Source organism: Glycine soja, chromosome 2, assembly GCF_004193775.1.
Source record: "Glycine soja cultivar W05 chromosome 2, ASM419377v2, whole genome shotgun sequence".
NCBI classification, from domain to species: domain Eukaryota; kingdom Viridiplantae; phylum Streptophyta; class Magnoliopsida; order Fabales; family Fabaceae; genus Glycine; species Glycine soja.
The window spans coordinates 48,777,185-48,790,929 of record NC_041003.1 but is presented as its reverse complement, the minus strand read 5'-3'; the positions used below and the strand labels follow the sequence as shown (position 1 = coordinate 48,790,929).

At 31.6% G+C, this 13,745-nt stretch overlaps 2 protein-coding genes across 2 annotated transcripts; one reads left to right on the top strand and one right to left on the bottom strand.

The window, feature by feature from the left end:
• The first annotated feature begins 164 nt into the window (after positions 1-164).
• Positions 165-3,973, top strand: LOC114401735 (PLASMODESMATA CALLOSE-BINDING PROTEIN 5-like). The gene is made up of 4 exons (XM_028364320.1): positions 165-694; positions 1,718-2,224; positions 3,393-3,423; positions 3,558-3,973. The coding sequence occupies exons 1-4, from the start codon at positions 634-636 to the stop codon at positions 3,733-3,735; spliced, it is 777 nt and encodes a 258-aa protein (XP_028220121.1). The 5' UTR covers positions 165-633; the 3' UTR covers positions 3,736-3,973.
• Positions 3,974-10,890: 6,917 nt separating this feature from the next.
• Positions 10,891-13,469, bottom strand: LOC114401726 (GDSL esterase/lipase At4g10955-like). Its single transcript, XM_028364310.1, has 2 exons — positions 13,181-13,469; positions 10,891-12,038 (listed from the first exon to the last, which is right to left on the bottom strand). The coding sequence occupies exons 1-2, from the start codon at positions 13,285-13,287 to the stop codon at positions 11,030-11,032; spliced, it is 1,116 nt and encodes a 371-aa protein (XP_028220111.1). The 5' UTR covers positions 13,288-13,469; the 3' UTR covers positions 10,891-11,029.
• Between the last annotated feature and the right edge of the window lie 276 nt (positions 13,470-13,745).

Genomic DNA, 13,745 nt, shown 5'->3' with positions numbered 1-13,745 from the left:
TCCCATTGGCAAAATGCAAATAAACCACTAGGCATTTGAACATAATCAAATTAAGACTTCCACAACAAAGTACTGTCATATTGCAAATTTGCAATACATTTTATATCCTGCTAAGAATAAAGGAGAAAAAGAAGAGAAGAAGAAGAATTAGAATAAGTCAACAACAGTAAAAGAAGAATAGAAAAAGAAAAGAGCAAGGCAAAATGTACACATAAGCACCATCACTACAATCATCACTTACAAGCCCACAAACCGAGTCTATATTCCAAACAATTCTTCCTTTACTTCGTTTTCAACCTTCTTCTTCCCCACCTTTTTCCTCCTTTTTGATCCTTCTCTTGCTTGCCTCCAGCACTATCCCACACCACACCCCATTTTTTTCTTTCTTAAAACCCTCTCCTTTGTCTCTCACAACCGCACATAGTCTTCCACTACCACTATATATACTTTTAGTTGCATGATTAGCCCACAAAACAACCATCTTCCCTTTTTTCCTCTCTAGTTCATCATATCTTCCTTTCTCTTTCATTGAATCAAAGGAAGAACTACTATTACTGGGGAACCACATTGAAAAAGAAGTGAGAGAGGAGAAGCAAGTGCCATAGAAGAAGAAGCTGAATAGTGAGATTAAAGATGGAAAGGAGTGTATTTTACTATGTAATATTTCTCCTAATGTGTCATTTCCTCTGTTCAGGTAATTCCTTTTCTCTAGTTTATTCTATAGTTCTTCTATCTTCCCCTTTTTTTTATCTTTGGTTTAGCTCTGATGGTTCTATTCTGATATTGTTTCTTAATTCTCACTGTCTTTGGTTCTCATTTTCCTTCTGTTTTCAAATTTTTAAGTGCTTATTCTTTATCTTTTGCACATATTATGTGCTTTTCTCTTTAACTAATATTCTTTTGGACCCCCTTGAATATGTTTTGAATTCTGAAATCACAAAAAGATCTTTCCTTCTCTCAAGTTTGGCATCTCAATTGCTTTATTCTCTTCTAGTTTTTTAGTTCAACTAGTATCAGTATGGATATACATGTTGGACTCATAGGGAGAAAATCACTTTTTTTTTTTAAAGTTTGATAGTCCATCCTGGCTTCTTTCTGTTGGAACATAGGTTACTAATTGAGAAGCTTTTCACTTTTTTTGTTTATGGATAATAATTTTCCTAGATAAAAAAATTGTCTCTTATATTATTCCATTAAATACTTGTTCCAGCAATCATAGAGCCACACCATATAAAAATTTAAACAAGTCCTTTTCTTGCAAATTTTTATGGGGTTTCACATAGGACGGTTGCATCCAACCTTTCTCCAATTCCACCGTTTCTTGAAAAGATACAAAGGGCCCAACTTCTTTGACTCATATATGCCTCTCTCTGCATAGGATACCCTACCTGTCCGTAACTGCCCTTCTAGATGCACTATTCCAAGTTGTTGCCTTTTAAAATAATGGAGAGGTCTAAGGGCTTAATTATAGTAATTAGTTTGAATCAAAATTTCTACAACTTTTTTAATGAATAGCAAAACAGATTTTGTTTTACATACCAGGTTGAATGTTATAGCCTTATAGGCAAAATTTGAACCCAGTTACACTTTTTTTGCCCCCCTTCGAAAAAGAAAAAGTCATGCATTGAATTGATTTCAAATGTATATTTTTTATTTCTCTCTTCACTTTGGACATATAGTACAGAACAAAGTAATTCAGTTGTCATTTCAAACACAGGTTCAATTAGGACACAAAAGGAAGTACCTGGACATGTGAATGTACTACTAGGACATGATCAAAGGAAACAAGAATTAACTGCCTCAATTTCTACAGTCCAAAGGGATATTACCACTCCCATCACCACCATTCCAAACTTAGTTCCCACCACTCCCACCATTTCAACATCTCCATTCCTGAATCCTAATTCCAACCCTGACACGGTCTCTCCAGCCTCCACAATCCCATTTAGCACTCCAACCACTGTGAATTCCCCAATGTTCTCAGGTGCAAGTTGGTGTATTGCAAGTCCAACTGCCTCACAGACTACTCTACAAGTTGCATTGGACTATGCTTGTGGCTTTGGTGGTGCTGATTGCTCAGCAATTCAACCTGGTGGAAGCTGTTACAACCCAAATTCCATCAGGAACCATGCTTCTTATGCCTTTAATAAGTATTATCAAAAGAATCCTGTTCCAAATAGCTGCAATTTTGGTGGAACTGCTGTCATCATTAGCACTAACCCAAGTAAGGCCTTTGCTGTCATCCTTCAATTTTTTTTCTTTATTTGAATTTGAGTCCATTATTTTAGTTGTGGCATTTTAATTTATCTGTTTACTTAACATCTAATATTTAATAGAAATATTAACATGTCACTCTAATACATTCTCACATTAATATTATCATATTGACATAACATTCTATTATTATACTGTCACATAGTATTTTTATTAAATATTAGTTGTTAAGTTAACAAATAAACTAATGCATAATTAAAATAATAGAGGTCAAATTCACTAATAAACAAAAAATAAAATAAAAAATTTGTAAAACTAAAAAATAGGACAAAAATATAATTAAACTCAAAACATAGAAGTTGAAGTTTAGTAGATGATGATATTCTAAAAGGAAAGGAGTCTGCAAAACTAGTAGTAGAAGTGTGTGCCAAGTTGATACACAAAGGTAGGGTCCCTTGGGTTGGTAATCAGACACATCCCTGTGCATGATTGTTGGGTTCCTTCCATTTTAAAAAGACTAGAAAAGGAAGAAACTTTTATTGCATATTTGAATTGATTATAGACTGTGACTTGGGGTTGGGGATGCAGGAGCCACAAAACTGCCATCCAAGTGATGCAAAAGTCAAACTTTTTTTAACTTTTTTGGAAGTAGCATCTCCAAAGCCTCCTTTATCTATTATAACAAATGTATCTATAAGTATCGGTATTCATCAAAAAAATTTCATTACTTGTGCTTATATACCTAGCATAAGAATATATGGAGGAAAATAATATTAGCCACTTGAATTCAAAATGCATAATTCTTTTGTACAAAATTTATGAACTCGTCGATTAGGATTATTCACAGAAAAATAATTATTTTAAAAAATATCTTAAAAAACTATATAAAAAAATAATGATATATATATATGCTTATTTTAGTTTATTTTTCTCATAGTTGAATGACGTGCTTATTTAACCAATTATATATTTGTAATATTCACTATCACCTCTCACGTGTCCATTTTTATAACAATTTTTATCGCTTAACACAACAACACCTTTATGTTGTACAAACATGGACATTAAGATTAGAGGTACATTTTGTTTTATTTCCAGGGCACAGCACGCTATGCTCTTCCATTATTAATAATTTTTTGGTTGAGAACATTTGATGAATGCATTTACGTGTTTTGCAGGCACTGGGGCATGCCAATATCCATCCACTAGGTAATAACCCTTTCTTGACCATATATATGCTTTCATTTTTTTTAATATACATATACTATGCTTTTATTTGTTACATGTTGCAACAATTGGAACAGAAAATATCATATTAACTTACTTGGTATCTAAAATTGCAGCACTAGTACATCAGTTTTGAACACAACAAACTCAAACGGTGCCAACGTTTTTGGTTCAGTGCCAGTGCCCACAAACCCCTCTCCCTCCTCTGCTGCTGCACCTGACACACTAAATAGCTTTGCAGATATTTGTGTCATTTTGTGGATAATTTCAACTTTGCAAAGAAATTATCTCTAAAATGGTTGAGAGTTGGAAGTTGCTGCTCTGAGCAAATTTTTTTGCCCCTTTAAACTTTTTGAGAGACACAAAAGCCAACAGCTACATGACCATCAACAGTACATAAATGGTAGAAACACATGGTAGAAAGAAAAGGCAATTTAAGATGATGGACATTTTGCAAAGATATATATATATATACTGTACATACCTTTTTTATTTAATTTTCTTTGTGTTGCTCACATTTTTTTTTCTGTTGAATTGTTAGAACTTGGAAAAATAAATATATCTTTAAAGTTGCCTTATGCCCTTTATCTGTTTAGTTATATAAACTAGGATCAATTTTGTTGTCTAAGCTAAGGCTCTAACATCTAATCTAATCTTTAACAGAATGGATTACACTAAAAAATGTAAATTTCTTATAGATATATAATGACCAACTCATAGACAAACATTTTTTCCGTACGTTTAACCATTGGAATTTTTTCACATGGCATGTACTGATATGCCACAGGGCACAGGTCCCCTACTCATTGTGTTTGTAGCCATAGTAATAATTGAAATTGATTTGCTGGAGTTTGGTAAATTCCCACATCTTCTTCAACTTCAACTTCAACTGCATGCATATGCAGAGAGCAGGAAGAGGATAAACAGTACCAATGTCCCATGCCATCCTCCAACCACTGGGGTTAGGGTTACCTTTTTCAGTCACTACACTACACAACCAACAACTTTACCTTCACACGCAATAACCTGCACTGCACTACCTCCTAGAAACATGTCACTCACCACCTTCTAGTAAAGATAATTGTACACTTTAAATCAAATGGAGAGTAAATACATTTTAACTTATTTTAAAAAATCTAACCCTCTGATATATATATATATATATATATATATATATATATATATATATATATATATATATATATATATATATATATATATATATATATATATATATATAACTTTATATTGTCAATTAATTAAAAATTATTTTAAAAGTAATTTTTTAAATAATTATTATAAAAACCAACAACTTTAATTTATATGGGATGATTATATATAAAGAAAACAAAATATTTTGGTATACATATTTTTATATGTATTTTATTCCTATTAGTATATTCATAAGTTATTATTTTATTTATATAACTACTTTCTACTATCACCCACTAATTTTTTTTATTTAAAAAAACATGGAAAAACAGTTAGACACTGCCTGTTTTCCCCTAGTTAATTTTGAAGAAAATAATGAGCCCTTTAGTTGGTATCTCTCTCTGGTTTGTTGGTTCTCTGTGGTTGCACTATCAAACGGTAAACGAAGGAGTGGACTCAGAAATTCTCATTTGGGCTTCTCTTTTTGGGTGACCAAATGTGGATTCATGATAGCTGTGACACCCTCTACCCCTCACATATATACTAATAAGGAATAAAAAAAAATTCAAATATTAATTAAAAGTATTTTTAAAACATTTTTTTTTAAACAAGTCTTTCAAAGGGGAAAAAGGCTCACATTCATTTTCTTCTACATCATATTCAAACTTGTCCAAATAAATAATAAAGTATTCTCGACTCAACAAGGTCGTCTAAGCTTCATACAATTAATATAGAACCTATATCCTAATGTCACATCCTATCAGAGCGTTGTGTTCCCGTGTCCTCTAGCATGAGGTTCTTCATAGTCATCCACCTATTCATCTGCTCCCCCGAACACAAGTTCAAGATCATCACAGGATCCAAACACAACAACACACAGGGAGTGAGTTATCACATTCCTAGCTAATAGAGAAACAAGACAATTAAATATACATATTATATAAATGAGATACCACTTGCTTAAACATAGCTCACGTAACTTCACCACTTCGTCATTCAAAATTCACTTTTCAATTATCAATCACATTACACAAGAATCCCACACTTCGATTAAGATATAATAACACATCAATTAGCAAGCATATGCAATAGTTATGCTAAGACTCAATCCTATATGCAATGTGGTACCATGTCAGTGAAAAACCACCCTGAGGCGCTTAGGAGTACATAACAAGACACACCACACCATGGGTTTGTCAGGTCACTCTCACTAAATAAGATCATAGGGAGATCAGTCAGGGTCACGATGTTTTGCGAGAATGCTCCAACCATATGGGATCAGCATAGGCTTAAAGGATCACTCAAACCCGGTGACCCCCAAGGCCTACACTCCGAAGAGTCCGTCAGGGCCTCTCCCTCCTGATTCAGGTCCAACCCCTAAAATCATTTTAGCACACAAACACTGCTAGTGAATTATACAATACTCACGACCTCACACTCGTGTCTTAAGCACGTACAACATATTGCGCTACAATTTAACACTGGTTCCTAAATAGGAACCTACACTTTCTCTTTAACACGGGTTCCTAAATAGGAAACCTACATTTTCTCTTTAACACTGCGCATTTACACTTTTCTCAAGATAACACTGATCGGGTTATTGTACAGTTCATAGCTTACAACACAAGTAATTTTACATCAAGTGTTAACTACACACTTATCCACAACTAGAACTCATTCACAATTTCACATCTCATAGTGTGACAATCCACCATCACATGTTTACACGTATCTCACAAATTAACACATGTTCAACTTTACACTTATACTCAACCTCAATAACAATATTATAATCTCAAAGCAACATGTTATTCTACAATTCATCACATACTCACAATTTGAATCATCATTTCGTATCCTCAATATAACAATTTATATAAAAGATCATCACAACACGAGGACTAAAACCCCTCAAATAATATTACACAATTATATCAAAATCATAGGTCGAAACATACAAATATCAAGAGCACAATTTATCAAGCAATCTTCATTAGGACATCAATATTTTATTTATAATCATAAAGGAAAAATTGTAATTTAATAAACATCTCAAAATAAAACCCCAATTTAATCCTCTAAGAATCCCTACACATGTTCTCACTAATCCCCAATTGTGAATAACTCATCACTTACCTCTGAGCGGACTCACGTGTCTTCAGCCAGCGATAGCAACATCTCTAGCGGTTCCCTGAAATTCTTTCAATTTGCTCCGATAGAATTCTCAAACGTCAGAGAGACGGAGAAGAGATTGAAACCTCCACTTGTACTGTCTTCATGCGATTCCTTTTTCTTCCTCCACGAATATTTTCTCGCAAATCCCAACGGTGGAAGCGTGCGGAATTGAATTTCGAACAACATATCCAAATTTCATGAAAATCCAACGGCTAACGAAACCGGGATCGTAGTTTTACCGAGACAGTTTTGGGTTTCTGCGGGAAATTAAAATGCTACAATGCGAAGGGCTTTTCTCTAAGCTCAGATATGATTTTAAAATTCCCAACTGTGAGAATGTTCGGAATTGGGTTGCAAACATGATACTCAAATTTCACGATGATCCAACGGTGAACGAGTTCGAGATCGTCGTTTAACTAAGACAGAAAAACGAAAATGAGGCCAAAAGTAGTCAGCTGACTTAACATAACTATTTATACCTAGGGTACTCAGCCTATTATTTGCTCTATATTTATTTATTTATTTATTTTTACTAAAAAACTTTTTAAATTTATTTACGAAAAATTGGGATGTTACAATAGCGCCATTTCATGACCAAAAAATTGTGATTGTATCATTTTTTTCTATGCTGCTGATATTATTTTCCATCTTTGATAACCAAATCAAAGGATTGTTCAATTTCAAAAATAGTTTTCAAACTAAGAAAATAAAATACTTATTTTAATCTCCTTGAGACACGAGTAATATCAAATTATTATTTTGATCTTCTACAAATTATATTAATTTAATGGACAAAATAAATTGATCTAAATTTTCCAAAATAACTAAAGTGATGTATAGAGCCTTTAAAAAAAAGTACAGAGCAGTTAAAAATTAACTACATGAATTGGAATTTAAGGGTTTAACAATTTTATTTGTTTTCAATTCTTAATGTTTGTATATAGTTTGGCATTTGTAAGATTGTGTTTAGATAATTCAAGACCTTAGTGCAAAGTTTATGTATGAGCCTTAATATAACATCAACTTTTTATTTTTTGAATTGCAAAATTATTAATTAAACTTTTACAGTAAATTAATTTTGATATTTGACTCTCAAAAGCTAGTATGATAATTCATTGAATCCATCTTGTAATATTATTAATCTCAAATAGGATTTCAACATTTCTAATTTTGAAAAATAAATCTTTAAGTGCATGTATTAGTTTTAAGTATTGTTAACCATATTCTATAACTAATGCATTATTTTAAAAAAAAACTTAATTTTTTAAATAAATTTCAATACTTGTAATGGAAAATTATTTTTTAGCACTTCTTTCAATACATTCAAACATGAAATATATCATAACTATCAATATCCAAGTGGTCATGGCTAAATAAATTTAGGAGAATAGCAATTTTGACTTATTAGTAATTAACATAAAATAAGAAGGGAAAAGAAGAAAAGGCAAGAGAAAAAAAATATAATTTGAATATTAGACGAATAAGAAAATTCTAAAAATTGATAACAATTAAAATGTTGATAATAAAATTTAGAATAAAATATGTTTGGGATCACCGTAAAATTTAAAAATTATTAATTTCATCCTCATAAAAAATTTGTATTAATTTGATCCTTATAAAAATGAAATATATTTTTTTCTAGTCCTCGGTGATAATTTCATTGGACGGTAATCTAGCGTGACTACTATATTTACACATGTAATTAGATTACAAATAAATTAAACACTCCCATTAATTGAAATTTTCTGTCACTTTCTAGATGATTTTCTTGCACTTTTTTATGAGATTAAGGGGGAAAGATAAAAAAAAAATAGGTTATGGTGTCTTATGAGTATGCTTGGAAAGGTAGGAAAAAAAAAACAAGTTTGTTAGTCACATGACGAAATCATCTAACTGAGTTATCAATGAAAGTAAAAAAAAAATATTTTTTTTACAAGGACAAAATTAATAAGAAAAATTTTATGAGAATAAAATTAATATTTTTTAAATTTTAGAGAGACTCAAACATATTTTATCCTAAAAATTTTAAAAATATAATTTCATTGTTAAAATTAACATCCAGTATCAGTTGAATAATCATTTTGCATACATCTGAAAAATGAAGTGACAAAAAATTTATAACGAAAACAGTATTGGATCAATGGATGATATATATACTAAAGCTAAAAAGAGAAAGGAAGAAAACTAAAAGATCTCATTTCACCCGGTCCCTCAACCACACTCAACATAATAGACTACTTGATAGTTAAACATACAACTAATTGTTTGATCTACTAACTAGCTAATAGCATAAAACTAATCTCATAAATGAGAAAAAGACAATTGTGTGTGCGTGTACTCCAATATTATCAAAACGCCATTTATGATTTCCTATTTACAATAATTTTATAGAAAAAAATACATAATTATTTTCTATTTCATAGTAGAAAAATGCTTCACTAACAAAGTTTATAACTGCATCATAAAATGTGTGGTTGTTTCATGGTTTTTGTAAGATCTTTTAGCCCAAGTACAGTCTTGACTTTGACTAGAACATTGATTCAGTTTGGCCCATGGAAGCAACGTTGTCTTCACATTGATTCAGTTAGGTAGTCTTGTTAGGTTAGTTGGTAGTTTCCCAAAACCTAGCGCAATGCTTGAATATGCCTAAAGATGATAAAACAAACTACAGATGATAAAACAAACTAATAACGATAACAAAACTGTCTTACAAAAACTAAATTCTTAATTCTTCTATTTTATAAATATTCCTTCATCATATATTGATAAAAAACCGTTTTTAACTTTTTAAAATTTAATTTACACCATGAAAAAATTTATGGTGAGTTAAATTAATCAAATTTGTTTATGTACCAAAAATAATTAATCAATTTTTTCATAAAGAGATATTCAGTAATTAATTTTGACTATTTTTCAATATTAAAAAAAAGTCTTGCAATATTCACCACATAATAAGTGTTAAATTAATTAAATCCGTATCAACAAAAAATTAAAAGACTGTCTAGTGTCTACAAAAATTATTCTCACATAACAAAATACAAAAACTATGCAGAGAGAATTAATATCTCAACATTAAACCCCTATCCAAATACTATCTCAAATTGCAGCAGACAAGGCTAATTACATAAATCCTGCCCATGGCTCATTAAATCCTTGAATCAATAAAATAAATGTGTCTACCTATCTATCAACATCGTATACATATTTATTTTGTTTGTGTGTTTTGCGATGATAATAATGATAAGGTAATTGTGTTGCGCACCAGTGAAATTGCTCATATACCTAACACAAGATGAGGATGTAAATTTAAATAATAAATTTTGTGATAATTAATTTTAATATAACTCATATGATTAATTAATTCATATGTTTTTTTTAATTTATTAATAAATTAATTCTCATACGAATTAATCCATCTGTATCCCTTTTACGGAAGGATAAAATGGAAAAATCATGCAATTATTGGGTGTATCAGTAATTTTTCTGAGTGCACGTAGCAATGCCGCATAGGCTTTTGTTATAGAATTGACTTGACTTATTTAAAAGTTTGACTTGCCTTGTAAGCCTATTAAAAAATCTATTTTATAATAAATATTATATATGAAGAAAATTTAATGATTAAACTTTGAAAATTTGTATAGTATTTTTTAAATTTAATATAAAAAAAACACATATTTCCCTTTTAATTTATGCACAAAAAGAAAAGTTAAAGTTAATTAGAATACTCTATTATAAGATTAAAATTCATTAATCACATTGATTTAAGTAAGAATTATAACCAAAACACTTTAATTAGACTAAGCTATTTAGATTTTGTCTTATTTTATTTTATTTCTTTTTTTAAAAGATTGATTTATCAAACAGATCAATGTGACAGACTTTTTTTTTAACTTAAGCCTGATCTTTTTATTTAAATAGACTTTTCAAAAAATTCGAGTATGATCTTTATAATAAACAAGTCAGACCTTAAATAGTATAGGCTAAAAGTCCATAATAGACGACCTGGTCCATTTCCATCTTTAACTCTAGTGTGTAGGATCGGATTTACACATCGGTCAAAATAGCGCATTATTTTCAATTCATCAATTTTGACAACTTTTATAACCTACTCATTACTAGTAGTTGATAAATAAGATGCTTCGGTGGTAAAATAAAATAGTATGAATTACAACACACTACAAATATCAAATTTCAGTGAAAACATGTAGGAATACAAATCTTGTTTTTTTTATTTTATTTTAAATTACATTTCACCACCTGCTTATAAGTTTACTTGGGAAGGAGCAGCAGTGTACAAAGATCGAAGCTGCCTGCTTATGAGATTGCTACTATGGATAACCTGCTGAAGTTCTGCATCACTTGACCACCATTGTTCCAGGCCATGAGCCTCAAGAAACTTCTGTTTCTCCTTAGAGACAACAAACAACTTTGCTGAAACTTGTCCATTTGTAGTTCCTACATTCACCTTTGTGCTTGTGCCAGCACCATCATTGTAATAGCAGCAGATATAGTCACCATTGTTAACATACAAATAAGGAACCCATTTTGCTACCCCCAAACTTGCATCTTTCAAACCAGAACCAGATAGTTGAGGCATCCTACTCTTCAATCCTACACTTGAAGAAGTTTTGTCTACATCATTGCTGATTTGAGCCTCACCACTATAAGGAAGCATGGATTTAAGCCTATTCCACACAAACTCAGCCTTTTCTCCAATAGTTTTGAGACTCATGGCTAGTGAAACAGAAGGTGGATTAAACAAATGTGCCTCCACATAAGTCCCTTCTTTTGCTAGTTCTTTTCCCACTTGAAGAGCAAAACCAGCCCCCAAGGAATGCCCTGCAATGCATACGTTGTTGCTTCCGTATTTACCACAAATCGATTTTAGTACCTCCAAAGCTGCTTTAAACCTCACAGAGCCCTTCAAGCTTTCCCAAGCAACAAAACGTAGGTCATCTTCGATATCTCTTCGCATTGTAGGGCTTTTGAGTAATGTTCCTCTGAGTGCTAAGACAGCTCTGGGGGCACCACTTGGTCTAATTGGTATTAAGTCAGCCAATGCAGCAGATCTATCCCATTCAAGAATTGTGCCAAAAATGGATCCATCTCTTTCATCAATTAGTGTTTGTTTAAGCTTGTATTTGAAGGGAATCCACCAATTTGGGGCAAGAGCATTTCCTTGTGTTCTCTTCTCCTGTCTATCAAGTTCAAGCAAGTATACTGCCTGTATAAAGCAGGCAATGACAGTTCTCTTATAATTTGCATCCTTCCTGTATTAACAAAAACAACATCGTCATTCATACATGTAATGTAATAAAAAAATGCGAACGAAAATAAAACTATGGGTTTCCTTTCCATCAGATTTGACAGATGAAGGATAAATGGCTCTTGCTAAAGTTAATGCCAAGAACAAAATCCATACAATGAAAGATCCATGGTATAGATCCAAATTTAAGATGACATGGAACAGATTCAAAAGTGAAAAAGAAAAGGCTTCTAAGGTGTGTTTTGAACTGCATCAGGAATCACGTTAATGCAGAGCTACAGTATGGATTGATACACATTTTTTCCTGCGGTCCAAAACACCCAGTAAGGCAATCCAAGCAGTAGAAGTTATTTTAATTTTAAAAAATATCCACTATGCAAATCTGTAAATGCTTTCCTTTCTTTGTCCTGTTGTGTACATGTTTGGTTTGGGAATGAAATATTATATCTATGAGAAGTAGTTATTATTATTATTTTTTAAAGTCTCTTTCAGAAAACTGATAAAATAAGCTCTTATTTCTCTAAAATAAGCCTAGAATAAACCGAGGTACAGCAAATTAAGCTTATTCATAACGTCATCAAGTGATCTAGTTCAATCTTTATCGAAGCCAAATCCCTGTATAAAATAATCATAATGAGAATACTATATTAAGTCCCCAAAATTTTATTACAAATGCTTAATAATTAAGGTAACTTTTTATTGGGTATGATGATGAAGATAACAATAAACAGATAAATATACTGAATCAAGAATTACCAAAATTGTAACTTGGAAATTAAAAAGAAAAAAAAATAACTGTTCTGACTGACAGCGCAAGGAGGAGAATCATAAGCATATATATAAGGCAACCAAAACAAACACATATCATTGACCTATGCAGATTTCGGAATCCGTTAATTCTATCATTTAATCTCGAAAATCCAAACAACCCATCTCTTATTTATTACGATACATGAAACCCAGTTTGATAAATTTTGCTATCTTTTTCCATTTCATGATGGCTGCTTCAATCACAAACAGTAAATTCATAAACTTTGTAAACCCATTTGGTAAAGTTTACAACTTTACACCCCCAACCCATTTGTTCTAACATTGCAAGAGTGAAAGAAAGACCAAATTGAAGTGAGAATTGAAATGGGTACTGACCAACTGGAAATGATAAGGTCCCTCCAATTAAGGGAAGTGAACTTGCGAGGGCCAGAGACATGAAAGGCATAAGGGTGAGATTCACGAGGAACCACCTGGTTTGCCATTAACGTACTAAGCAAACAACACAACAGAACAAGCCTCGTTGGTTGGTTGGTTTCTTAATTGGGTTATTTGCATTGCATGGTGAGTGGTGACGGTGGAAAGAAAAAGAGAGAACTTGTGCTTCTTACGGAAAGGTGCCAACTAGGGCAATCAACGATCAGTTTTCATTTCAATGCACTTTACGCGTACCTTTTTTGTTTCTTTTCTAAATTAAAATACGGTATTTAGTACTTACGGTTGGAATTGGAACTAATTGACAGAGAATACATGCTGCTGTTTTATTTCACTGGAATTGGAACTTATGCTCTTCAAAAGAAACACTGACATTGTATTCTTCCACATCATTTTTTTGTATTATTGGTGTATTCTTAAAAATTACACTAATATAGTTTTTAAAAGTAATTCATTTAAGAAGTACTCCTTTGATTTTTTTAAGATATAATTAATTAAATAATTCATC

Bases quoted from the DNA above. Each gene is read 5' to 3' on its own strand.
- LOC114401735 (XM_028364320.1), top strand. From the start codon at position 634: ATGGAAAGGAGTGTATTTTACTATGTAATATTTCTCCTAATGTGTCAT. The intron at 695-1,717 runs GTAATTCCTTTT...TTTCAAACACAG, and splicing joins GTGTCATTTCCTCTGTTCAG to GTTCAATTAGGACACAAAAG. The intron at 2,225-3,392 runs GTAAGGCCTTTG...CGTGTTTTGCAG, and splicing joins CATCATTAGCACTAACCCAA to GCACTGGGGCATGCCAATAT.
- LOC114401726 (XM_028364310.1), bottom strand. From the start codon at position 13,287: ATGGCAAACCAGGTGGTTCCTCGTGAATCTCACCCTTATGCCTTTCAT. The intron at 12,039-13,180 runs GTCAGTACCCAT...TTGTTAATACAG, and splicing joins GACCTTATCATTTCCAGTTG to GAAGGATGCAAATTATAAGA.